Genomic DNA, 26,524 nt, shown 5'->3' on the forward strand with positions numbered 1-26,524 from the left:
TTTGCGACGCATGGATTCTGCACATTTGTCTATTTAGGATACTGAGGCATGACGGCTCGCAGTTACCAGGCAGGAAGATCATAAGATTTGACCGCAACATTGTGAATGTTCGACAGCATTGGTTGAAGGGCTTATTTGTATGGTATTCTACACTGCGCTTTTGCTTTGGGAACTAGAGTTGAACATATCTGTCGGGGCGAAGTTAGGCATTACGTGTACACCACGTGGGGTTGGTACTGGCTACAGACCTAAGGCAACGTTTCAAAGGCGAATGCTGAAATCCCCTTCTCTAAGTGGGCTATAGAATCAGAAAGCTCGCCTTATTGACTTTCTACCCCTTTTAAGCGCGACGGAAATGTAAAAAAATGTCTCAGTTCTATTTCTGGTTCTCCAGGCTTCAAATGATGTGTCCCGCAAATACTGAAAGAAAATTTATATATATTTTTTTTATTTTCTTTGGCGATGTACTCATTCGTGGACAGGGCGCCTCAATGAAGAAAAAGGCAGGCGTGATACTAGCCGAAAGTGCGATCGTGCTCTTAGTAGAATATCAGGCACAAAAATGGCTAACGGATTATTGCTTGATTTCTTGATGAAAACAATTCAGTCTACTTGTGAAAATGAGAAAAGTAACACCTCAGCAGACAAACATAAAAAAGATGTTGCACTTTTGGCAGAAAATCTCACTCTTCACTGCATCATTCACGGAAGCAGTGCTGTGAGTTCGGTGTGTTGACATGCAACGGCCAGTGGTTGTAGCCGCAGTATCTAACGATGGTTCTCCGTAGAAAATGCGGGCTTGCCATCGCAACAGGGCTCTGGGTGTTCATGGACGACTGCGTTATTTTTAGAGGTGGTCTGATGCACGCGATTGGGCTGTTTGCCACTTCAGTTTGGAAGGCCATCATGTGAAAAATACCTTCTATGCATGCTTCTTAGCACTCGCATTTTTCTGGTGTTTGACACCAGCTGCTGCACAGGGCAAAAAAAAAAAGAGAGAAATTACCCTCACCGGCCACTTGCTTGTTCTTGCCTTGAGAGGGTAAAGGGAATTAAGGAGGTCGAGCTTGTCGACTTGCCGAGTTTGGTTAGTTTTGACACATTCAAAACAGCATTTTACTGTCTTTCCGCACAGTAGGCCCTGCATAGTAATCAAGTGACGCCACATACTCCGCAAAGAAGGGTGCCGAGAGAGGAGGGTTTGAGGAGCCCTAGCTCTGAACAGGGACGCTAATATAAATGCACGACTGAATGCGCTCGTAACAAGGATGATAGCGATTATTTCACACTCACGGGCCCTTGCTTCGATAGAGAAATCATAATGTTTTGGTCAGTGCAGTGTCTTCACAGTCAAAAATAAAACAAAAACAAACAAGAAGCGTTTACCGTTTGTTCCGTACAACGCAGCCGTGTCCAATTTTAACGCGCTATTTAGGCTGTATTTCGTTTACTTTGTGGGGATGATGCCACTTGTCCAATAAAGTGGCTCGCGGCGCGTGTTATGGAACATTGAAAACTGCGTGTTTTAATGTCTTTTTGCATAACAGGCCTCACAAAGTAAGCGTCCCCTGACAGGGATATGGTACTCGCAGGGGCTGTCCCGCGTTGATGCTCAGGTGTGACGCAGGTTGTGGCCTAGTGCTTCCTAGTTCAAAGTAGTCTTGCTTCTAGATGAATCGTTTCTCTTTCTCCATAAATAGGTGGGGTTACAGCACCCGTCTCCATTTTAATGTACATCGTTTCGGCATTCTTTAGGCATTTCATATTAATGATGTTTATGGGATGTATATTTGGAAGCCCAACATACACTCGGCATACACCTCACAAGAGGGCGCCACGGAAGGCACGAAACACTAGGAGAACAGATGCAACCATACTCATAAGCAGCGTAGAACGGACCTGCTTTTGTATTGAGAGAACATTTTTGTCTCGAGGAAGGGGCAGATTTGCCACATTTCGTATGGCATTTCTGCCCCAGCAACAGGATATGATTACAATGCAGCAAAACAGGCCTCTGCGGCGTATGCTCCCCCCCCCCCCCCCCCCCCGCCCCACCGCTTCGAGAGCCGTCATTTTCGCTCATTGCAGGATTAACTAATTCACTTCAACTGCGTCATTTTGTTACAGTGCCTTCTTGGGACGCCATAGCCTATTTCGCTTCTATATTCGGTGTAGTAAGCGCCAAGAAGGAATAACCTGAAATATGATTCCCTGTATAATGGCGTAAGGTCATTCAGTTGCGGTCTGATGACGGGCGGCAATCCAGTGTCTTCCACTGCGTCCTCATTTAGAAGGATGGAAAGGTAAAGCAAGTGGTTTCGTTGTGCGGTGCGATCTCACTTCGGTTTGACGAACTGAAGTTTGAAAGGCGATTACTTCGTTGTTCTCGCTTGATGTAGTTAATGTGCCAGCCGCCAAGAAGACGCAGTTGTTTGTTGAGCTTACTGCCGCTAGGCGTAAGTTTTGCACCAGTGAGCTTCCATAGTTCGTCGCCCTGGAGCGGCAACTGCATGGCATTTTTAAAATGAGCTTCTTAAAATGAGCCTAGCACTCGGTGTAACAAAGCTTCCTGCTTAGTAGCTTAGTATTAGTTAACCAGCCTTCGTGTTTGCACGTCTTGGCTGTATGTGATGCCCTGAGCCACTGACAGTGCTATGACAAAGAAAATGTCCTTCTAATTCAAAAACCCTTTTTGGATTTCCTTACGAGAAACACTCTGAGAAAAATTTAGCTTTAAATATGGGCCGTCCAGAAGGCCCGGGGTGCGCTCGAAAAGCAAAAGCCTCAAAAACCTACCACAAACGGGCCAAATGAGGTAGTGCAGAGTTGGGTCGACGCTTGGCCAGCATCACGACGCTTTAACCCGTCGTTTGCCGGCTCCTTAATAAAGTTACACATACATACATTCATAGCTTTAAAACATCGGTAAATCTCTGTTGTCACTGAACGCTATATAGAAATGCTACCAAGCAATTCACTGCTGCCGATTTATTATGTGTGTCATTCCTCCTTAGCTCAGTGAAGCTTACAGTTTGCGTTTCCGAATAAAATTTTATTTCCATTTCTTTTCAGAGGAAATCATCCATCCGCTGTAATTTCATGGATTTCCAAAAGGAGGTGGATCCTTTGAAACGGGCCGAGACTGTCAACTGGTTGATAGACATGCATCACGTCATGAACTTCTTGCCAGAGACACTGTTTCGGGCGGTCTCACTTCTGGATCACTACTTGCAGGTTGGTACTTCAAACTAGAAATTATTCTGGACATAAAAAGCTATCTCGATACGACATGAAAGTTGTTCTCGTTCATTGCAAACCTCGATTTTGGATTCTCTTTTCCTCCGTTAGCACTTAGCTTGGTGGCTAAATGGAACAATATACACTAAATTTCCTCCTTGAACCATGTGTTGACTTGCTTTATTTCAGTGTCTCATTACAACAGGACTCTGTATTTTTATTCTTGATCGCTGTTCGTAGCGAAGTAGGCGAGTTGCCTAACTCAATTTGCGACAGGCGTGGTTCTTGCAGACCCCTTGTACATGTGTCACATCAATTCACCACTCTTCATGTGTACAGAACAATAGTTTGTTGTCTGTAGTGATAATGCATGCTGCAAGTTTTTTCTTGAAAGTGTGAATGAGGTAATAGACCAGGTTTTAAAAGCACTTAAGCTGCACGTCTTTTAAAGTGTGTGTGAAAAAATCTTGCGCATGTTGGAGCTTTGTAGAGTTATACCAATGGGGACTGTCTAATGGATTCATCGTGTTCGCCCCGCCCTCTAATACAGACGTGTGCCGTAGACAACCGAAAAATGCAGCTTCTGTCGGTGACAGTGTTGTATGCGGCGGCCATGCGGGTAGAGACCGACGATCCTGACTGGCGGTCTTGGTTCTTTGAGATGACCAGCAGCATACGAGGGACTACGGAGCAAGAAGTGTTGGACATGCAGAAGGATATCCTCAGGGTCGTCGACTGGGGTCAAACCCTGCCTGTGTCCTTACACTTCCTGCATCAGTACTGCAAATATGTGGAGGTATGTGCATGTGCTGGGGGCTGCGTTATTGGTGTTGTGAGATGCATGGAAAATTTTCCGCTACGATTGCTGACCACAAAGCATAGGTAGACGCTTACAGTGCCATAGAAAGGTGCGCTGAACTGCCTGCTGACTATCAAGGAGAAAGCCTTGAATGCCCCATATTTGTCGACAGAAGTTTGTTAACATAAGCTTGTGAGCAGAGGTGTCACACTTTAGAGAGCGAGAGTTAAAAATCAATTAATAAAACGTGAAACGCACTTCATAAATCCCCTGGTCTACTGTGAGGATGATAGCGAGATTATACGAATGACAGATACTGCGCCTATCCTGTAAACGAGGTATAGAACGCCGATCAACTTTGATTTATTTAAACTGATTTATTTATAGGAAGGGAAAGGCGCGGTAACTGTCTCGCTTGTTTTTCTGTGGACACCGCAATCGCGCCGTAAGGGAAGGGAGGAAGATGGGAGTGAAAGTGGAAAGAGAGAAAGAGGGGCCGCAGTGGAGGGCTACGGAGTAATTTCTACCACCTGGGGATCTTTAACGTGCGCTGACATCGCACAGCACACGACGCCTCTTCGTTTCGCCTCCATCACCGATCAATTTTGACAAGGTAAATGAAGTGCTGGTTGTGGTGGACAAGGGGCGCGCGATATACCTTCACAACAGGTCATGATGTCACCAGGCGATATATGCTTAGATCTAGGTGTCCGTGCGGCGCCTTTCATTTTCCGCTTCTCGAACGCTGCACCACACAGCAAACCGAAGCAGACTGAGATGTCTAGGAGCCATCAGTATAGCAGGCATCGTCGCCGTTTAAAATTGACTTGCAGGATAGAAAAGGCGCAGTAACTGTCAGAATTCTCCGCGGAAACATGTACCAGGCCGTGAAGTAAAGGAGAAAGTTGGGAGTGAAAGAAGACAGGGATATAGAGGTGCCCTAGCAGAGGGCTACGATCCACCGCGGAAATTGGCTTTCGCCTCATTGCACTTTAGTGCTGGAATTTTTTTTTTTTTTAAACCTCTTTACATGTTCTTTTTTTGTGATTGGCAAACTGCTGAAGAATTTCGATAAATGCACCTTAGAATAGAACATTAGCTTATCCATCACTACACAATATCATAACTACCAGTTTTGCTGACCACTTAAAGTTAAATGTGTCAAGGCATTTTTTTATGAACGTTCTAAGCAGGCAGGTGAAAAAAGAAAAACACCAACACTGCTGCATTCAGGTAGAGAGCTTCACCAAACAAAAATATGCTGCCTTAATATATGCGTGAATACAGTTGAGAGAAACGATATTCATTCTGACAGGTTCTCAGGTACTTCCAATTTATTTACGTACACTTTTAGGCATATCAATTCAACGCGACATTAAACCTTGTAAAGTCACAATACTGAGATAAAAACGCTTGACGTTGGACGTTTCCCTCAAGACACCAGTAGAACAGTCGGCCTAATGCTGTGTATTTATTATTATCATTTTATTTGAAAATCCTGCACTCTCGGAAGACCAAGCAGTTGAGAATATACAGAAACAAAGCAGGTCAGCTTTTCAAAAAAGAAAAGAAAAACATACTTGAAACGGGCGCTTGATTTAACAGAAGAAAAAATAAAAGGAATCACACAGCAGCAAAACCAGACCAGTAAATGAATGCCGTACAAGAGCACAAAATATAACATTACACAACAATAGGACATGTAAATAAGGGTAAAAACAGCAGAAAAATACAAAAACATCACAACTGTAATGCGTTTGTTACAACACAATCAAAACTTTCCAAAGAAAAAAACGGCTCCAGGCAGATTGTTCCACTCTATTATTGTTCGTGGAAAAAAGGAGTATTTAAACAAATTAGTGCGCGCGGTAGAAGGGAGCAAATTATGGGCATACCTCTGTCTTGATTAGCGCGATAAAAATGGCTGAATATAATTTTGTGAGTTGATGTTCAGATACTTTTTGTAAATTGCAAATAAAAATTTAAGTCGCGCAATTTTCCGCCTAGTTTCCAGTGTTGGGATGTTATTATCTGACAGAACCTTTGATATAGAATCAGTAGCTCTATGTTTATTAAATATGAATCGAACTAGAATAAATAGCACTGTTTGGGTGTATTAACGAACATCACTTAGCAGAACCTTCGATTTGTTGCAAAGAAAAATAGTCTTGAAAGGATTCGGCCTGACCTATGACAGATTGATGTCTGCAGGTGTGGCAATTCCTTTAAGATCGGAGATGAAACATATTTCAGTGCACTGTAGATTGGGGGCAGGGGGGGGGAGGGGGGTTGGCTATTGGGGACGGAAATTTATTGTGTTTATTGTTTTTTATATTAGGCCAATTTTCATATATCATAGGGCGATAAAGGTCAAATTGAATTGTCCTGAGTGTCTCTTTAAAACCAAAGCTATTCCATAACCCCTTTCTTCCTTTGACGGTAGGCAATAGGGCTAAATTCTGAAGGACTGTTCTGAGGGTTACATGGACAGTAATATAGTCACTAATCAAGAAGAGAAGAAATTGAATATCATTTTTTCAAGTACGCAATTTTTGTTATAAACGTGGCGATATTCAACCTGGGAAATATAATTTAATAACCAAAAGCAAAATACATTTTAATCACCTAAAGTTACCGTCTATGTAAAACTCCCTGTTCACCTAGCAACTAAGTAAATTTTCTTAAAAAACTGGAATTAGTGTAATGCCACTTCAAGGAGTTCGAGTGTTCACGAATTTGCTTTTCTTACTGATGTAGTACCGCTTTTCTTGGCTACACTGATTATTGATGTTCGCTCCAGATAGCACGGCTTAAAATAATTTTGTTGTATTTAACATTTTATGCCAAAGATCACTGCCTTTTGAATTTCACATCATGATAGTAAATTTTCTTTCGCGTTTTTGTTAATGTAATGACACTTGTTCTCTTTCACGCTCATGAATAAAGCAACTAGTTCTATTTTTCATTCTTCACATATTCGGAATAATCTCTCGTAACTGTCAACTTTCTTCCCCTCCTGAACAGGAAGAACTCACGGCTATGTATCTGCTAGAAGTGTGCCTGGTGGACTACTCGATGGCTTGGGTAAAGCCATTGAGGCAGGCTGCAGCAGCTCATTATTGTGCCATGCAGCTTTCCCGAAGTCCTCAGAACAGGTATGCAGCTGATTCCATCTTGAGTTTTGAAATAACTGACTGAGCTCCTTTTTGTTATATTATGTGCAGCAAAAAAGAAAAAAAAAACATTAACATATCAATACCTGCAAATAATGCATGCGGCTCTAGTCCAGATGCATTGTATCTAACAACATTGTCATTCCCTCGGCAGTGTTCTCGTGGTTATCGGTTTGGTTTTATGTTTAAGTCCCAAAGCGACTCAGGCTATCAAGATACCTTATTGGAGGGCTGCCAATATTTCGATCACCTATAGCATTTAATGGGCACTGGCATCGCACAGCACTCGGGTGTCTTGTTTTTCGCCTCCATCCATACGCGGTCGCCTCGGCCGGGATTCGATCTCGCGTTTTTGAGCACAGCAGTCGTACGTGCCAACCACAACACCACAGACAGAGCGTTCTGCCTGCTTTGAAACCAGAAGAGACGAGGGCGCTTGTCAACATCGGCCTCTGATATTTGTGCAACCGCAGTCGTTAAATGCTTAAGTTTAAACGCAACACAATGCGACTGAGTCTAAATACGAGCTCTGTTCAGTCTGGGGCCTGGTACAAATTAGTTTGCGTCGCCTATTTGCAATTACAAAAGAAAGTCAATGATGCGTTTTCAAAGGGGTATTCCTACGAATGCATATTTAGAGTTTCTCGAAGCCAAATTTGCATATTGTCTTACATGCCAGACTCAGCTATTCGTCAGGTTGACAGCTATCAATATTCAATTCTGCATTGCGACAGCCATGTGTAACCAGTTCGCCACTGAGAGAATGGAATGCCTACCTAACACCATTTCAGGCACAACCTAGCAGATTATCCTCTGATACAACCTGTTTTCATATAGCGGGCTTATGTTATGTAGCATATAGGCATTTGCCAACCAGTGAGTATGTGTGTTAATCACATTGTTCAATTCTCGCAGCATGGAGCGGGAGATGCCATACCACCGTAGCGGCTACAATGTGTCCCTGCGTCCACTGATGATGCGAATGACCATGCTTGCCCTGGACGCCCCCGAGATACCCAACTTTGTACGTGTCCTTTTTTCATTGCTTCAGCTAAAAAATGCTTCAATATATCCATACTGATCATTGGCACTTTGGTTAAAATATATTTGAGGCGAGTTTAAGTCGTAGCTTTATTTTTCTCTGTATTATTAGAATGAACCAAGCTTGAATTCGATTAGCTAGAGTGAAATAAATGCGTTACATTCCTTGAGCCTATCTCTCTTATTCAAAGTCTTATTTCTCAGCACGTTTTCGTCAAGCATAAGTTCTCTATTTTTATTGAGGAAGTTAGCGGTAAAACGATCGGAAAAATAAAACTGATGTAGCCTTTCTCGCTGCCGGTGTTTATTAATTATTGCTAGTGCCATGGATATACATTCTATGTTTTTCCCTGTTGCAGGCTCCATACGAGAAGTACAGACAGGAGAAGTATGACTGCGTTGCCTGCTTCTCGGAAAACCAGATCAAGAAGCTACATCACATGGCCAATGGAATGTGCTGATGAGCAAGATTAAATATCAAAGGACTGCGCACTATACAAACATGCTGTTGTCAAACTCTATATACCTAAAAGCAAAGGGGGAGCCTTAGTTTGTAAGTCGACCCAACGTTTCGACAGTGTACTTATCTTCGTGTGGCTTTGTCGCCCAGACGAAGCGAAGTCTATTTGTCTAAGCATTGGCTCGACTTGCGAATTGAGCCTTCTCCCCTCTACCCTTATTCTGTGCTCTCTTATACCGTACACCCATTTTTTCTCTCTCGTTCTACCCTATGTATATTGCCGCGAGCCATTCAAATGTTTATTTGTTTCGGCAGCCGCCGGCAAGCGGCCTTAATCACTCTGCATCTAGCGTATGAATCAATTCTGCATTCTTTGCTTGTTCATGCTCATTGTCGCGATCGTGAACTCGTTGTCGCGACCTGAAGAGCGGCTAGTGGCAAATTGAGGTCGACGAAATATATCGCGAGAAGACCGCAATCATCACACCGGACGGCCTTTCAAGGTGATGCAATATGGCTATTTCTCCGCACCAGCGATGTTTCAATGACTAATGGACCCCTTTCAATGAGTAATGGATCATCGCAGGCAATTGATTATATGAATAATTACGCCAAAGGGAAAGCACTGGCCAATAGTACCGAAGTAAAAGTTGCTGTTTTTCGTCGAGCGAATTCTCCTGCGACAGGGCTCTCATGAAGTACTCATTACGGATATAATAACAGTATTTGCAGCGCAACTCGCTCAACCCATCTTTAAGTGCAGCCAGACAAGCCGCCGGAGGACGACCACCTACAACCCGCAGACGAACGGACTCATGGAAGTTCGTCATAGCTGACATGCACACCATATACGTCGACGCTGAATCGCGACCTTGGATGCATACATGGCAAAATTACTTTTTAAAAGGAATTAAATTACATTACTAATTACTTTGCTGCAATTCGCAGAAAAGTAAATAAATTACGTTACTCATTACTGCTCCCAAAAAGTAATGAAATTACATTCTAATTACTTCTACTTTTAAATTACTTCCTAGTTTCCATCTATGCAAAAACTAAGTAAAGCCAGTAAACAAAACCGCAACTTTTTCTCCAGATACGAAGCACACACAATTTTTTAGTGTCCCGCCAAATTCCGTCCCACAGACCGTTTTCCCGCCAAATTCCTCTTTCCTACAGCACTTGCCATTGCAAAAACAAGACAACAGCAAAAAAAAAAAAAAAAAAAAGAAAAAGCAGGGGCATGGTCGAACAATCGTGAAATCATCGGCGAGCCCTGCCTTTTGCTTGCCCGAAGCTGTTTCCGCCATTTGAAGGCCCGAAGAAGCTAGGTTATTTACTGCCTCTGTAGTCCCAAGAATCGACGTCGGCACCTTGCGCTCACTGCTCAGTAATGCTCAAGCCATGGTGGCTCACGCCATGGACCCTTCCGCCTATCTCCCCCAACCCCAATGATCCCTCGCTCCGTGGTGGCGAGTGTGACCAAGCACCACTGTGCCCTAGCCGACGCAACAGGGAGTGCCACTGCGCCGCGCTCCCAACTAGTTTTCAACTCCCGCCTTCTCGCACCATCTGTCCCTTCGGCATTCTCTTGGCACCTTGTATCCTGCTGCTTGGAGAATGGTTGCCATGGGATAGCCGCACCAAGTGACCCTGCTACACACGAGGTCCCAGACGCTCTGTTCTGCTCAATTCTGTCCGTTTTTGCCAATCCGTTACTCTGGCTTCGGCTTGCCGCTGTCGTTCTTGCTTTCGCGGCACTCTACTTTGTTGTCTATTAAAGGAGTAATGGCGTACTTTAGTAAAAGTAATTTCAAAAGGAATGAATTACTTTAGCTCGAAATTACTACCAAAAAGTAATTCATTACATTACTAAATTACCGAACCGAAAAAGTAATTCATTACATTACAATTTACCGAAAAAAGTAACTAAATTACAGTAATTTCATTACTGTAATTCAATTACTGCCTTGTCTGCTTGCTTGGATGCCATATTGCCGTACGAAGATCTTTGCGTGTAACACGGCCATCTAGAAGACAACCACAGCTACCGCGTTCAAGCTTGTGAACGACAGGGAGCCCACGACAACGCTTGACGCGATGCTGCCGCACGTGACAGAAGACAACCTCGATGTCGCCGCCTACCTTCAGCGTGCAGAGGAAGGTCGACGATTCGCACGGCTGCCTATTAAGGACTAGCAGCGCACCGATACCATATGATACAACTTACGACGACGTCATGCGGAGTACCAAACGGGAGATCAAGTCTGAGTTTTGACGCCGATTTTCTGGCGCGGACTCAGTGAAACGCTTTTACGCCGATACTTCAGTCCGTACCAAGCGCTTCCCCGAGTACGACCACTGCACTATAAGGTCCTTCCAAACTGCGCGACAGCTTGTCAGCGGTGACCCGAGCACCCAGAAAGTGTGCATGTTGTACACCTTAAGCCATATTATGCGCGCTAAAATGCCCTTCAGGCTTAATTTATAGTGTTTATGTTAACTCACTAGTGTTTATTTTGGAACATTGAGGCGATGTTTTTTAATGGGGTAGTAATGCCGAAAACCATTCAAATGTGTATTTGTTGTTTGTTCGCCGCCGCGCGCAAGCGGCCTTATCACTCTGATTCTAGTGTACGAATCAATTATGTATTCCTTTCTTGTTCATGTTGGTTGTCGCGAGACACGGCTTTATCATTTCCTTTGTTGCGACAGATGATTCGAGATAAATCTCGAAAGGTTCCAGCCGCGCGCTTGTATTTCTACAATGTTCCACGTTATGCTAGTCTCTTTTCGTGTTTTTATATAGGTGTTTCTACGCCTTTTTCAAATTGAGCGCTGACGAGTGAAACAGCATCCTTAGTTCGACGACCGACGAGCCCGTTTGTTGTTAACGCCGCCGCCAATTCTCTTAGTTCTTTTGAGGGCGCAAGTTAGCCCAATAAAGAGTTTCATTGAAGTGCAACGCCAGTGTCTTCATTTGTGGGCTACGAAATTGTCAGCATCGCGTGACAATATCTAAGCAATCGGTAGCAATGTACTGACAAATCCAAAAGAACAAGTAGTAAAAAACAAGCAACCACAAAAGCCAATCACACAGGTGAAGCGAACCCCATGAGCACGCACATGCCTCGCGGCTAAACAAACGATGAAAACAACAAATGAAAAAACCGGGTTGAGCTGTATAAGGGTCAAACTGCAAAGTATGAATGAGCATGCTTAAGTATGTGTCGTTACCCTTAAAAACCACCCGATAAAAACCGAAAAGCAGCAAGCAATAAAAATCATGCTAAGCGTTTTGGGTAAACCTAGGCAGATTACAGGATCCCGAGTGTTTTTTCACTGAGCATTATCGAAGGTGCACTCAAACACACGCTTCTTCTGTTTGACGGCTCTGAAAGATTCCGGAGGCTAGAGCCATACCTTTTGCAATCCCTTTGCAATACCTTTTGCTTCTACCTTCTACCTAATTTCAAGCCACTTAACGGCTGATCTATCCTCCCCCCCCCCTCCCACCCCCATATTTATGCTAGCGATAATGTCGGCCTTTATCTTCATGCTCAGTCTTTCTTTCGACTCGTCTCAGTCTGATTGAGAATGTATGGTATTTGCAGGTGATAGGACGTCAGCTGGGGAACGTTGGACAAATAAATAATAGCAAATGCACTGCAAATTGTGTCCATAGAAAAAATATGTTGTGTCGCGTTGTTGTATTTTATATCAAGTTGTATTATATACTATCCATGTTTGCCGCCATAAAGACACTGCAAAGAAAGTGGCACAAAAAAGCACCAACGCAGGCGCTGGTTACTACTGCGCGTTAAAGGCTTTCACGACCTATACACCTGCGCTGTGCAGCCAAAGTTAGGCATGCGAATTGAAAGACCTCGCCGGTCGTACCTTGCTATTGTAGGATGTCTGCGGATAAGGACACAGCTCACGAGAAAAGCGCAATAGCGGGGGATGCACGTTGACGAAGGAATATTTCTTCGCCTACCGGCTCCCGGTCTCTTTGTTCCTCATACTATTCCTGAGAGCAACCCACGCGGCCTTAGCCACGGAAGAGAGGTCGAAGAGAGAACGACAATCACGAAAAGCCGTCATCCGCGACGTTGCAGCGGCATGTTCACGTAGGGCGCTTTGACTGATCCTATAGGGTGTTGTTATTGCGCGACTGAAATTGGATAGCGAAAGAGAGGGATTTGAGTTAACTGCAATTTCTGGTTTACTTGTATTTTGAACAATCATTTCTTAATAACTCAAGTTCTAGTGCACCGATTCGTGTATTTTTTTTTTGAATAATTATCTGCTTGATATAAGAAACTCATCTAAAATGTATTGCACGAGCATTGCAAGGCTCATTTAAGAAATTTGACATACACGCCAAACACAATATTTTGAGTCTTAGGAAACCGATACAGCCTAACAGCCCATTATAAACCAAACCAGTATTTTGCTACACCGTATACCCAAACAAGGTACTTGGCATACTAAAGGTGTATGAGACGTATTCTTTACCTGCGATCTAGATCCTTTTCCTTAGCCATGCCTGCCAATTCTAGTCGCTTTCAGGCAGTGACGACCGAACAGAGGTGTGATAATAATTTTACTTCTAGGTCAACCTGCCTTTGTGTTATGCGGCCGAAAAGTTTCGCAAAGTCTCGCTTTAAATAACTTCTCGGTTAGGGTACTGCTAAAATAACTACTAAATATTGGAAACAAGTAAATCCTATAAATAGTGACATGAAAGTGCTTGTGTTAGGTGTTTGGTGACCAATAGTGTGATACGCCAGAAGGCTATGTGCGCAAATATACAGGAAGTTGTATCTGTAGAGGATGCCCTTTCCAGGTAAAACCTTACCGTCGAATAATCGAAGCTTTGTGTCATTCCACTTTACAAAGTTAAAAAAAAAATAATTTCTAGAACTGTACGGCTTTCCAAGACTCCCTGATGTGAGAGAGTATTCACTCACCACATTACAGAGGCTCTCAAAGGTTATGTGCTATATCAGTAGCCTTTTTATAAGTGAACTTCATTTACACACTTTTCCCGATTGATATCCGGTCTGTAAACAACACCTCGCTTGTTCGGCCGAAAAATTATAGATATGATGTTGATGGATCGTTAATTTGTGATGGTCTCCGAAGTTTCTCGGTTCCGCAAAGAAGTGCAGAATAAGGTGCAGCCCGTTCACCGAAGTTAGAAGAGTCAGGCACAATTTACTTACATATTTACGAGTCAGGATAAAGATCGAAGATCAAAATCCAGGATCAAGATGCTTGAAGAATTTGACTAGGTCCAATTTAAGGCTTCCGTTGACGAATTACATTCGTTGACTAAAACCCACCTGTGGTAAGGCGGTGCCTTCACACTCTCGCCGGTCATCCCACCACGACGCTGATTTATTGAGGTATCATCAATATTTGGAATGGGACTTCTTCGGAGCCGACGAAGGTGATCTATGCTCGTCTGCTGTCAGCCCGCTGTCAGCTTGTTTGAACTTGAGTGTCCAAACAGCCATGTCTCCACCCGCTGTCAATTTATGGCCCTCCGGCTCCCCGGTTCTGTCGCCCCAGTTCTTTTGACGAAACCGCCGTTTTCCAAGGCAGAGGTCCGTAACAGTATCGCCTGACCAAAGTGGGCGGCGGTGGTTGCGCGACCGCCAAAGGGGCGCCGGCCGCTTCTGGACCACAGGGGGGTGCACAGGCGGCATCTGGACCTCATAGGAAGAGGCAACGGGCTGTCGCCGGGAACACGTCTGCGCGACCAAAATACTTCTTCAAACGGAATGCCAGCGAGTAAACACGCACACACATTCTGTCCTGCAGTAACCAGCCACTCTTCAGAATAATTCAGCCGGTTTGGCTCCAACTGACTAAATTTCAGACGAGTCGAGCCCTACACCTCCTCACCAAACTGCGCTGTACAGTCATCAGATTTGCTGCACACAACAAAGTAAAAGAGCTCGACGCATTGCCACAGCTTCACATGTCGACAGGTACCCATTGGTCCCTCGCCGACACAGCGATCAACACCATACCTTCCGCGAACCGAGGTCGAAAAAACGTACGACTGATCTTACCCGATTCTGTTGTTCGTGACAAGAAGCGAATATAGCGGCGGAATTTGCACTTAGAAATCCCTTTTTGTGCTCCACTGCCGTGTTACGTTTTTTGAGAGCCAGGGCGCACCTGGTCAGCACATTTTCACCGCATTTTGTCTCCACCTCGGAAACAACCTCGTTTACAACTGCCCTTTTTTCGAGGAGCTCTTTGTAGTCTGTGGGAATTATGAGTGTGATGATGGTGATTGTGGCGAGCGTGCGGGTGGCTCGAAAGGAAGTGAAGTGTGGCCGCGTGCGGGGCGGGCCAGTGCGCGTGAGTTTGTTCCGACAAGCGAACGGGTCGGACGCTCCTGGGCGTCGCTGGCGGCAGAGTTCATCGTCCTGGGCCTGGCGTTCAAGGCCGGCTCGCCAGCACCTGTCGGGCACCTGGTCCGAGGTCTGGTACTGCCCAGCGCTTCGCCATCCGGCGAACAGCTTGCGGAGACAGCTCAACCGCTCCAGCGTGCCTGGCCGCCGCACTTGTGCTGCCGCACTGGTGCCGCACTTCGCAGTACCCGGGCGTGACGCGGTACCCCGCGGTACACCGCAGTACCCCGGACTGTGAAGCAGACGCCGGACACAGACGCCGGAGCGTGGCCTGCCGCGCTACCGAGTCCTCGGGCGACTGGCGTGAACGGAGCACCGGCGGACTCGCCTGCACCGGCATCTAGTCCACGAGCGGAAAACCAGAAGTAGGACGGTTTCGTGTTGGGACATATCCTATTGGGATAAGCTAGGCTGTATGCATGTCTGTGCCAGTTACGTTAATTGGTCAAGAAAAGAAAAGCGTCCGTGTGTCTGTGAACCTGCTCTGCTACCTGCCCAGAGCTCCTGAACGGACCTGGGCCCATATATAACATCACAATTTGGCGAGCCTGCCAGGATCCTAGAAATTAGTAGATTCAAGGAACTAATCATTCAGAGAGAGGGCAGAGAGTCGAGGACGGGTTCACACGCATCGCGACGTTTGAGCAAAGATGGAGCTCGAGGCGTTGGTGCTGATGAGCGAGGAGCTAGGTATGACGCTTAAAGAATTCCTCGGCTGGTACGAAGAACAGCTTAGCATTGACAAAGAGGAATTAGAAGCGGACTGGGCAGAAACGCGAATGGATGGGCGGCTTACGCCTAATGCCGAACCCAAGCATTTGCATGAGGTTACAGAACTCCGTGAAAGAGAACAGTGGTTGAAGGCGACCGAAAAAACACTATTAGAGCTTCGAAAACGCGTGACAGCGGAGGAGAAAAACGCCTCGTTTCATGGTGTTGGACGTTACATAGATAGAGCTACTGGGTTGGATCAGAGCAGCCCTGACAAAGTGACCCTACTGTTTAATGAAGCACATGGGGCATTACAGGCCGCAGCACCTGCTAGTAGTGTAAGATCACATCTAGATCATGAGTACAAAGCTGTGAAAGACCTTACGAAGCCTTCAGCACTACATGTGCTTTGTTTTGACATAGATACAGTTGGACACCGTCCTAATATGTTCACCTCTGTTTTTAACGAGGTTAAGAGCTCCATAAGGACATATGTCTGCATGGAAAGGTGCCTTACTGACTGTCACAGTAATACTGAAAACGTAAGCACCTTGATAAAGGATCACAGGGAAGGACTATGCATCCATGAGAAGGCTGAGAATAAAGTCGTTGTGAGCAGAAATGTGAGCATGCGTGAAGGTGAGAAAATGCATAACGAGAGTTTAAGAGTCAAGACTGTGGCTGGCCTAGGTTATATAAGGCTGCTACGAAATGTGGAGCGTGAGAAGCTCGCAAATGGACTGTTGAGCAGCACTGGAAATTCTCCGGAACGTCGTGATGGCTATCTTACTTTAGATACAGCTGCAGCGACTCACACGCCTGGTGAGGATCGCCGCCGGAAAGGTGGGCGACCGAGGCATACCAAGAAAAGTACATATTCTGATGTTTCTAGACTATCTGGAGAACAGGCGGAGGCGAAAGACTGGCCGCAGATCTTCCATGTTCCCAAAGCCGTAAAATCAGTGATGGTTCATCTCAAGAAGAATGTTGGTGGCCGGAAAGAACACCCCCTACGAGAAGCAAGCTGTGCGAGAAAGTGAAGAAGTGCGCGAAGAACCTCGACGTGCAAAGCTCATTTCCGCAAGCACATTCGGTTTAAGCCAAGGACGGAAATGAAACCACATGCCATAAAACAGTGGCATCGTACTCACTGCCGGAAAAAAGCAGCTTGTGAAATAACGGAGGATGTTGCGTCTTAGAATTATCGAGAAGTCGAAATCTCTCTACCATGCGCCAATTGTGTTTGTTAAGATGTCAGACAACGCATACGATTGTACAGTAACTTCCGGGAGTTCAATAACGTCCTGAAGTCTGACTGTGCGTTCATTCCGCGCATTGATGCAGTCTTCATCCTTACAGGACAGAAAACGTTTTTCTTCAAGTTCAATCTTACGAAGGGTACGTCATTGGAAGGTCACTATGGTTGCTGGAAGCAGGAAAAAAAAACGGATTTTTCCAGTATTTCTGGACTGTACCACTTTCGATATATGCCTTTTGGCATCAAAACACCACCACCACCTAGAAAGGGCTCGCACAAAACAAGACATACTACGACCGCAAGAGTCGGCCGGGGAAGCTACAGCCTGGAGAGAAAGTGCTCATCTTCCTGCTGGCCTATTCAAACAAACTATTCATGTAATGGCGAGGTCCATTTGAAGTTGTGGGCGTGAGAAACGAGGTTAACTACCTCACTGACTTGGGAGGTGCAAAGGAACAATTCCACATCAACAAGCTGAAAAAGTATGAGAAACTGCGTACCAGTTTCCCCACCGTGGCTGTCGCCGCTGTAGAAGGAAACATGTCAAACACACATCCCATCTGTCGCAAGAAATGTGACTACAGTGACTGTATCCCGCTATTAAGTTTGTGCCACGCAAGGACTACCATTGATGCTTAGGTGTCGCAAACTATGGGAACTTGCTTCCATATGAAGTGCGATAGAGTATGTCAAGGAAACTGACAATGTGGGCGCTGACTACGTAAGCCGTGTGTGAACTTGAGCCTGCATTCTGCAGCCTTGTATTTCTTGTGTTAGTGTTTAAGTCCTGTGTCTATGTTACATGAGCAGCGTGTGAAAAGTGTGGGAGTGTGTTTCTGGTGTCCGAACAAAAATTAAAAAAAAAATACTAACTCGTGTGTTGCATTGTGAAGTTTTGTGTGATTCTGATTTGGGTTTATTATTGTTGTAGTTTGTTCTCTCCCCGCCACGTTTTCCCCCTCCCCGGCGCCAGAACAGTTGCAAGAAACTGTCTTGAAACGGGGGGAGGTTGTGATGATGGTGATTGTGGCGAGCGTGCGGGTGGCTCGAAAGGAAGTGAAGTGTGGCCGCGTGCGGGGCGGGCCAGTGCGCGTGAGTTTGTTCCGACAAGCGAACGGGTCGGACGCTCCTGGGCGTCGCTGGCAGCGGAGTTCATCGTCCTGGGCCTGGCGTTCAAGGCCGGCTCGCCAGCACCTGTCGGGCACCTGGTCCGAGGTCTGGTACTGCCCAGCGCTTCGCCATCCGGCGAACAGCTTGCGGAGACAGCTCAACCGCTCCAGCGTGCCTGGCCGCCGCACTTGTGCTGCCGCACTGGTGCCGCACTTCGCAGTACCCGGGCGTGACGCGGTACCCCGCGGTACACCGCAGTACCCCGGACTGTGAAGCAGACGCCGGACACAGACGCCGGAGCGTGGCCTGCCGCGCTACCGAGTCCTCGGGCGACTGGCGTGAACGGAGCACCGGCGGACTCGCCTGCACCGGCATCTAGTCCACGAGCGGAAAACCAGAAGTAGGACGGTTTCGTGTTGGGACATATCCTATTGGGATAAGCTAGGCTGTATGCATGTCTGTGCCAGTTACGTTAATTGGTCAAGAAAAGAAAAGCGTCCGCGTGTCTGTGAACCTGCTCTGCTACCTGCCCAGAGCTCCTGAACGGACCTGGGCCCATATATAACATCACAATGAGTGCATCTATTCGGATCGACAGTCTATATGTCAGTGCACATAGCAAAGCTGGTTGTCCGTCGTCGAACGAGAGGAACAATGCACCTTCCGCTGCTACGAGAGGTACACGCGCTAAGTGCTTACTCCGTCATCGAAAGATCGCAGAGACAAAAGTCGCACGAAATGTATTCGAATCGCTGTTCCGGTGTTCGAAAACGCAGCGGTAATCCATGGCGTCAAAGAAGTGTTTTTTTTTTTATTGATAACTCAAATTTACAGTCGAAAATAAAAGCATAAACACGCATTTTAAAGATAACAACCACACTTTGCCTTTTGTTATAATACTGTAAGCGCTTGAGTGTAGCCAGCTCGTCTAACACTGAACACCATGATAGTGGCTCTTTCGGAGGATTGAAAATTTCACGAACGTATGACACTCTCCATAAGGTTAACTCTTGCAGTTCGAATTTCATCATCAGTGTTGTGCACAGCTATACGCATTTTTCACGTGGTACGCAAACTAAACGCAATAAACATGTCATAAACCACACTGCTATCGTCATCAACGGGCACGAAACGGATGCCATAAGACCTTATGGGTAGTTCTCTTTCAAAGTAAGCTGAAGGATGTCCCAGGGAAAAACGGCATGCCACAAATCGTGAAAAATGTGATCGGTGTTTCTGGATTTCGGCAAAGAAGAAAGTTCACCGTCTGAGGAAAAAATGCAATTATCTTGGAGCCAAAGTTTGACGAGAGTGCGTCACTAAAAAATTGACAAAAGAGTGATTTGACAGAGGGTCGAACAGGCATCAATTTAAATCTCTTCAAAATGTCATTAGTAGCGCCACATAGTATCTCTAGCGATAGATAGGCATTGACAATACGTTATCACCAAGATCACTACAGAGCTTCTTTCTGGGCACAGCACACATATATGAACATGAAAAACGCACCCTTAATACATTGAAAGCGTCCAGCACTTCATGCAGATAACCCCTCCATTTTCTGGCTTACCTGACACAGATAGATGTATTTATTGGAAGGAAAGGCAGAGAGGTTGGTCGGAATGATTACAATCTGACCTGCTACTCCGCATTGGGGAAGAGGAAAAGGAGAAGAAAGAGGCTCGTGATGGATGACAATGAAGGAGAAGGCATATGAAACTATATCAAGCACCGCAGCTTGCTTTACAAGCTCGAATTATGTCCGGTGGCGCACAAAAAACGCGAAAAGCCTACACTGCCTGGGCACTCGTCCCTTGTCCTGCCAAGCGCCCAGCAGCAGTTCCTCCAACAGAGACCTCTTGTCCAAACGCTTCAAGGAAGCGGCTAGCACCTTTATTTCACACGCATGGACTGGACCACCCATAATACGTGGTCCACAGTCTCGGGGATTCCATAACTTGAACATCCCGGTAAAACAAACTGTCCAATTAAATGTAAGTACCTGCGCGTGATAGCCACGATGAAACGAAGTTTATGTAGCAAGCATGCATGATGGCGCTGAATTTCGCGCGGAACATAAAATGTCAATGTTTGATCGAGACTTCGTGTACGAATGTGTCGTGCTTCTGGCTGGGATCTGTGAGCTGCCGATAGCATCCTTCATACAGTTCATAAGACACGTTTTATCCACTCTTGAAAAAGGCACAGCTGTTTGGAGGCCATTGCTGAGTGCACGTTTTGCTTCAACATGGGTTTGTTCAATTCCATGGAGCCCGCATTGGACAGGAATCTATTGAAACATATTGTGGCCTTGCAGTCGGGCAGATGTAAGGGGCTTCATAATCCTTAGCGTCAGAGACTGGTAGGCGGTGGGGCGCAAGAAATTTTCCAGAATTGGTTATGCAGTCTTTGAGTCCGTGAAAATTCACCATTTTTGAGGTGGGTCCCCACATATGTAGCGAATAGATTCTTGAAGGGCTGCCATCAGCAGCAGTTGATGTAGAAATATGTACCAAAAGGAAATGTTGAGTACTTCTGTGAGCTGGTATGACCACATCTGCAGCGGATGCCTGTGCTTGCATAGATCCGCTGGTGTATACGTGAATATAATAATATTTTGCCGAGATGTGCGCCAGAGTAAGTTGTTTGAGCCCACTAAGTGTCATCATTGATTTCTTTAGTATCCCGGGAACACGAAGGTACATCAAAGGTTTACCCATCACCGTTGGAGGTTGGTAGGAGCGATATGGGAGAGAATATTGTGTTGGTACTTGCGACTGATGGCAGTGGAGGGCATTTGTAAAACTGCAGTCCAACCTCTCGTCCAGAATCTTGCTCAATGGGTGAAACCGACGTCCTGTAAGTGCGTGTAAATATACACGAAATGGTTCGTGTGACTAGTGTTTGGATATTGGGAGAGCGTGTGCCTTTTGTGCCTTTGTTGTGCTTTGTTAGAGGTGCATTCGGGCAGTTTAAGGCATATTTTCAGTGCCTGCGCTTGCACGCTCTCAAAATCCGCAAGCAGAAAATGCTCATATCAGAGAGTACTGGGAGACTGTACCGGACTTAGCTAACAAACAGTCTCGTAAAGCCGGAGTAAGGAGCGCTCAATTAGACCCCATTTGATGTCTGCTATGAATCGAAGAATATGGCAAAAAAATGAAGCGCCGGTGCTTGTAAAGGGGCGTCAGGCGCTCGCCGGCAATTGCTCGATTCCAGTCGTCGCCGCACAAACCGTGCGAACCTTGGCTAGATGCCTGATTATAACAATAGTCTCAGTGAAATTTGTCTGTTATAGTTTTTCAGGCTTCATCGGCGAGCTTCAAAAGATGAATGCACATTTTAAACTGGTTTGATGGCGCCTAGAAGTGCCATGGTGGTAGAGGAATCAGAAAATATTCGGAAACTGTTTTTATGTTACTACGTACCCAAGAGGAACAGAAGCAATTTTTACGGACATAATGAGGGACGTACGGGTACACACAAATGCGCGCGTGCATAATGTACCCTCTTATCCTCCACACAGACTTACACATCTTATCGAAGTCATGACGAGTAGTAAGTGCGATGAGAAACAGTTGACGATGAATGAACCAAAGGCTTTGCATTGTGCAAGTTCTCGTCCAACATTCGCCGACATGAGTGGAAATATAATTTTTCTCGTGTTGGGGCAGTTGCGACGACTACAGTAAGATAGAGCGATTATTATCGTTAGAAGCCGGGTTGCTGGGGAAGGAGAAGCGCGGTACCACACAGGCGACTGATGCCGCTGACTCTGCGCATTGGAAAAAGATGAGCGGTGGGGCAGCATTGAGAAATTGAAAAAAATTAACAATATTTCAATTAAGGTTAAACAGTCAGACGTGCGAATGCGCCGTATATTCCGCGTTAACTGTTGAATGGTATTTTTTATCTAAGTTTTCATTTGATTACACACTAGGATTAACACACATTACGCAACGTGTTTACGTTTACGGCGTCTTCTCTAGCGTTCTCACTCAGCCCATCGGACATGGCGCGCTTTTTTGGTCGAGACAGAAGGACCCGGCTCACGCGGTCTTCAGGGATGCTTTCATTTCTGCTGGCGTAAAGAATGCCGTTGCAGCCGGTGCCTTAGCGGCAGTTGTACATTCTGCCTTAACCGCACCCACAATCAGGTATATCGTTGCAGCCACGGCACTCCTTGCCTCGCAACTAGTTATACATCGAATGACCAGGTAGCACCACGCAACAAACAATAGGTGAACCATATGCCGTGGCCAGAGTGAATCACTGCATAACCATAAGCATAACCACAAGCACCACAACCAGCTACACCACCAGCTCAACCTAGGCGTAGCCATAGCTATTGCTTTCGCGATTACCAGACGTAACCAAGCTAAGCCACTGCCAATTTTTTTATTGTTCTCGTTATTTTAGGTTTTTATTGAACTTTTTATTCCAATAATGATCATGAAACAATAAATTATTAGTATTTTTATTCATTCCCATCATGAGTATGTATTAATAATAAATACCCTACAAATGCTTTCATTAGTCCCCGCCGAGGCGGCACAGTGGTTACGGCGCTCGACTATTGTTCCCAAGGACGCGGAATCGAATCCCGGCCTCCGTGGCCACTTTTCGATGGAGGCGAAAAGCAAGGCACCCGTGTGCTGTACGATGTCAGTGCACGTTAAAGACCGCAGGTGGTCGAAATTTCCGGAGTCCTCCACTACGCCGTCTCTCATAGCCTGAGTCACTTTGGGACGTTAAACCCCACAAACCAGCCGACCGACCGACCGACCGACCGACCGCTTTCATTAGCAATCGGTTTACAGGAAAACGAAAGGAGCAGTATGTATCGCGCACAGCTGTTTGAGCATCAAAGAAGTGTTTTGAGCATGAAACCTTGTTTTGAGCATCATGAGATTCAGAAAGATGTTATCAGCAGCGATAAATAATCCGATCCTCTTGCGCAACAACGGCACAGCATGCAGGCAACTACGCTATGCAGCACTAAGAATTACGATGAATCAGTGGGGACTCTGAAGCAGGTGTGCCCTTGAATCCCGGCTTTTCGAATTTAACGTCCATTAGCGCGGCATAGTATTCTAGAGTAAGAGTAATAAGCCAGGCATCGACAGTCATCCAGTATGCAATTTGATCGTGAACGTTCGTTTGGATTAAAGCTAAGCAGGCTCTTAAATGGCGTTGGCGCAATGCAAAAGACATTGAGCTGTGACTTTTGTCTTTGGCATTTGACCTGGGTCCTTCAATGAGAGCTTAACAAGAGTAACCACGTCAAATGGAGCTGTTGCTCTCTATCTAGGTTCAGAAGACTTAAATGTGCGTACAGCTTGTGCAGTTAGCAACTGATCTGATTAGTATTTCGTCTTTCCTTACGCACCCACTATGGCCACCATCCCTTTTGCAAACAGACGTACGCAGGCAATGGAGCGATCGTCAGCAAATCAAGGCAGTAGGATGGAGGCAACTTGGTAGAGGGGAGGCACTTCGGCTAAGAGATGGTCTGACTTGGCTACTTCAACGAAAATGCAGTTTCAGTTAGTGGCAACCTTCCGAGAACTGTCAGAAGTGCCTCTGATTCATTAAGTGTTTCATTGAAAAATACGCAGCAGAAAGACATCGCTGTGCTCTACTATCGCGGAAATTTTGAAATCAAACCATTTTAGAAATTAAATTTGATTTAATGAAATGTTCACGAGGAGGGATCTATATTTGTTATTTCATTTTACAGACTTAGTCTTCAAAAAGTCTACTTTTTGGTCTACTTATTAAACATTCGTTTAATAATGATTTTATTATACCCCGAAATTATTTAGTTGGACCGTAGATTTACAGTAGAGTTTTATAAATTATTTGCTAAACTCAATTGCCATTGTGCTAACAGATTTATCAAGGCGGTACTTGTCAGAGCCACAACACTCGTTGTCGAAGCTTTGCTGTGAACGAGAGCTAAATATTGCCCTATTTTTTTACAAATACAAGAGAAGGCTGTGGTATATGAGAGGTTAAATATCATATGCCATGAATGAATGAAACGTCAAACATATTATATTTATTTACAGTGCTTTATCTTGAATAAATTTTTTTTTGCATAAAGTTTGTTCATTTCTTCTTTAATTCACATTTGTTTTGCTTCCGAATACAATGATGTTTGGTATTCATCTGGAAAGAAAAATAATATTCATAAATCATTGCAGTGAATCTTTTATTCTTGCGTTGACAGAAAGCATAAAGCCAGCTGATGGGAAATAGTAAACTTGTAAAAAAAGCATTAGCTCGCTGTAATCTTAACGGCCGCATAACGATAGAGAATGAGATAGAATGCTCGAAAAAAAATCACACAAATGCTTACCTTTCAATGTTACGAACTTGTTTTCAATGGAAACCCTCTAAAATTAGGAAAATATACGTCGTAAGTAACAGTTAAAGAAAATTACACAGATAAATGACACACACTTCGCAAAATTAACTTTTATTACGGATATTTACGCGAGTATATTAGTAAACTTTTCTCACCAAGGAAAGAATATAAAGAGGCATATTGCATGTGACTTAATATACTTTGCTTCGAATTTACTGGCATGTTGCGAGGCGTGCAATGTGAACCCCTTATAACAAGGCGCAGCTCAAGACTAGAAAAAAATTCCCAGGTGACCAATAAGGCCGATGCAGCGCATGCGCCGCAACGTTTATTACTGCACGCTTCATGAGTATGTGACCACATATGGGAAGAAATGACGCTTGCATTAAAGCTCGCTTCTGAATAAATCGTTGTTAGGCGGGAATTTTCTTTCACGTGACTTTGATCACGTGGCATGGATTCTAAACGCGAACATATCTTTCAGATGCCGTTTTTGAGTTAAATAGGATTGTAACACCCTTCTGGGGATCAAAGTGGGCACTCCCAGGGCACCACCCAGAGGCATAATAATAATGTTTTGAAGAGGCAACGCAGGGAGGCGGAGGAATGTAGCACTAGCGTGCGTTCGCTCCCTAACACATAAATCCACATAGAAAAGCTGCCTGAGTCGACAGCCCCTTTCGTCTCGATCATCCATCTGGTCACCTGGTTTACACTAACCGGCGAGCAATAACACGTCCGGTATGTGTCATGAGCGAAAAGGAAATGAGCATCATGGCACCATCGACATGTCAGTGGCGAGACTATTGTAAACTACACAATGCGAGAGGCATGCCACAACGTTCTGAGGCTCAAGGAATTAAATGAGATGTAGGCGTTGTCTCTTGCCAACAACACCACATGCTAGAAATATGCTCGCAATGTTTCGAGGATGAGGTGCATTACACATGGGTGCAAGGCTCCCTTCTGCTTTTAATCTGGCATCTACCTCATGCCACGGGCATGCTTATTTGTCTCTTGGCGAAAGCTGCAGCACACATAATCAACATGGAATTTTGAAGTATCTTGCAACCAAAGTGCAACTGATGGCGTCGCATCGCATACGGCTACTATGTACGTGCCGTACTCATTGCGACGTCTTCGAATGATAGGAAAATAAAATGATTTTCGTGAAAATGTTTTAACACATTTGTTATTTTGTTTTTCACTTGTAGATGATTATATGTATATTTGTCAAAAAATGTAACTCAACTTATGAATGAGCTGCAATTGTTTTACTGTCAATAAAGGCTCTCAGATGGGACAACTTATCCATGAGCGGCGCCATTGCGCCGTGCAGAGGCCACCCATGTTGGGGACAAAACGATAGTCGAACAGCTGAGATTGGTGTCATGCATATAGCAAGATATTTTGTTTGGTTCTTGTCATCGTTTTGCAACGGACACTTTTTCAATATAGTGGTGAAGTTTGCGGCTGGAATTGGCGCTTTGGAATTAAGCGAGGTGAACGCTTTACCTGAAGCGGTAAAAGAAAAAAATACTGGAGGCAAGCTGCCAGCAAAATGTGGTCGGAATCTTAACGCGAACTGGTTCAGAGCCGTTCTTCCTTTTTGTTCCGGTTTGGGTTCTTGGGTTCAATTTGAAGATGAAGAAAAAAAAATCGCGTTCGGTACGGCTCTGGGTGAAAATTCAAGTTCGGTTCTGGTTTTCGGTTCGGTTCCTGTTCCATTGCGACACTTTGAATGTAACGGACCTTCTAAGTAGTTATAAAGCTGAAACGCTCTTGCATTGCCTACAGTTTTCGCATCTCATTCCCAAACCAAATGTCAGGTGGTTCCTATTCTCAGCTCATCTGTCCCTCTGATACATCTCCAACAGTTTTAAACTACGGCCCATTCGGCTATGTCATTTGGTTTTCTTACTTTAAACTATACG

General features: G+C 45.1%; 1 protein-coding gene across 1 annotated transcript; it reads left to right on the plus strand.

Moving 5' to 3' along the window:
* The first annotated feature begins 3,099 nt into the window (after window positions 1-3,099).
* On the plus strand, window positions 3,100-8,711 carry LOC146176732 (uncharacterized). The gene is made up of 5 exons (XM_084581373.1): window positions 3,100-3,234; window positions 3,788-4,033; window positions 7,061-7,191; window positions 8,125-8,233; window positions 8,610-8,711. Exons 1-5 carry the CDS (start codon window positions 3,100-3,102, stop codon window positions 8,709-8,711), a joined length of 723 nt encoding a protein of 240 aa, XP_084437499.1.
* The last annotated feature ends 17,813 nt before the right edge of the window (window positions 8,712-26,524 follow it).

Source organism: Amblyomma maculatum, chromosome 10, assembly GCF_055883805.1.
Source record: "Amblyomma maculatum isolate TAMU_Amacu chromosome 10, ASM5588380v1, whole genome shotgun sequence".
In the NCBI taxonomy this organism is placed as follows: domain Eukaryota; kingdom Metazoa; phylum Arthropoda; class Arachnida; order Ixodida; family Ixodidae; genus Amblyomma; species Amblyomma maculatum.

Coding starts and splice junctions, on each gene's coding strand:
- LOC146176732 (XM_084581373.1), top strand. CDS start 3,100: ATGGATTTCCAAAAGGAGGTGGATCCTTTGAAACGGGCCGAGACTGTC. Junction 4,034..7,060: donor AGTACTGCAAATATGTGGAG/GTATGTGCATGT, acceptor CCTCCTGAACAG/GAAGAACTCACGGCTATGTA. Junction 8,234..8,609: donor CCCCCGAGATACCCAACTTT/GTACGTGTCCTT, acceptor TCCCTGTTGCAG/GCTCCATACGAGAAGTACAG.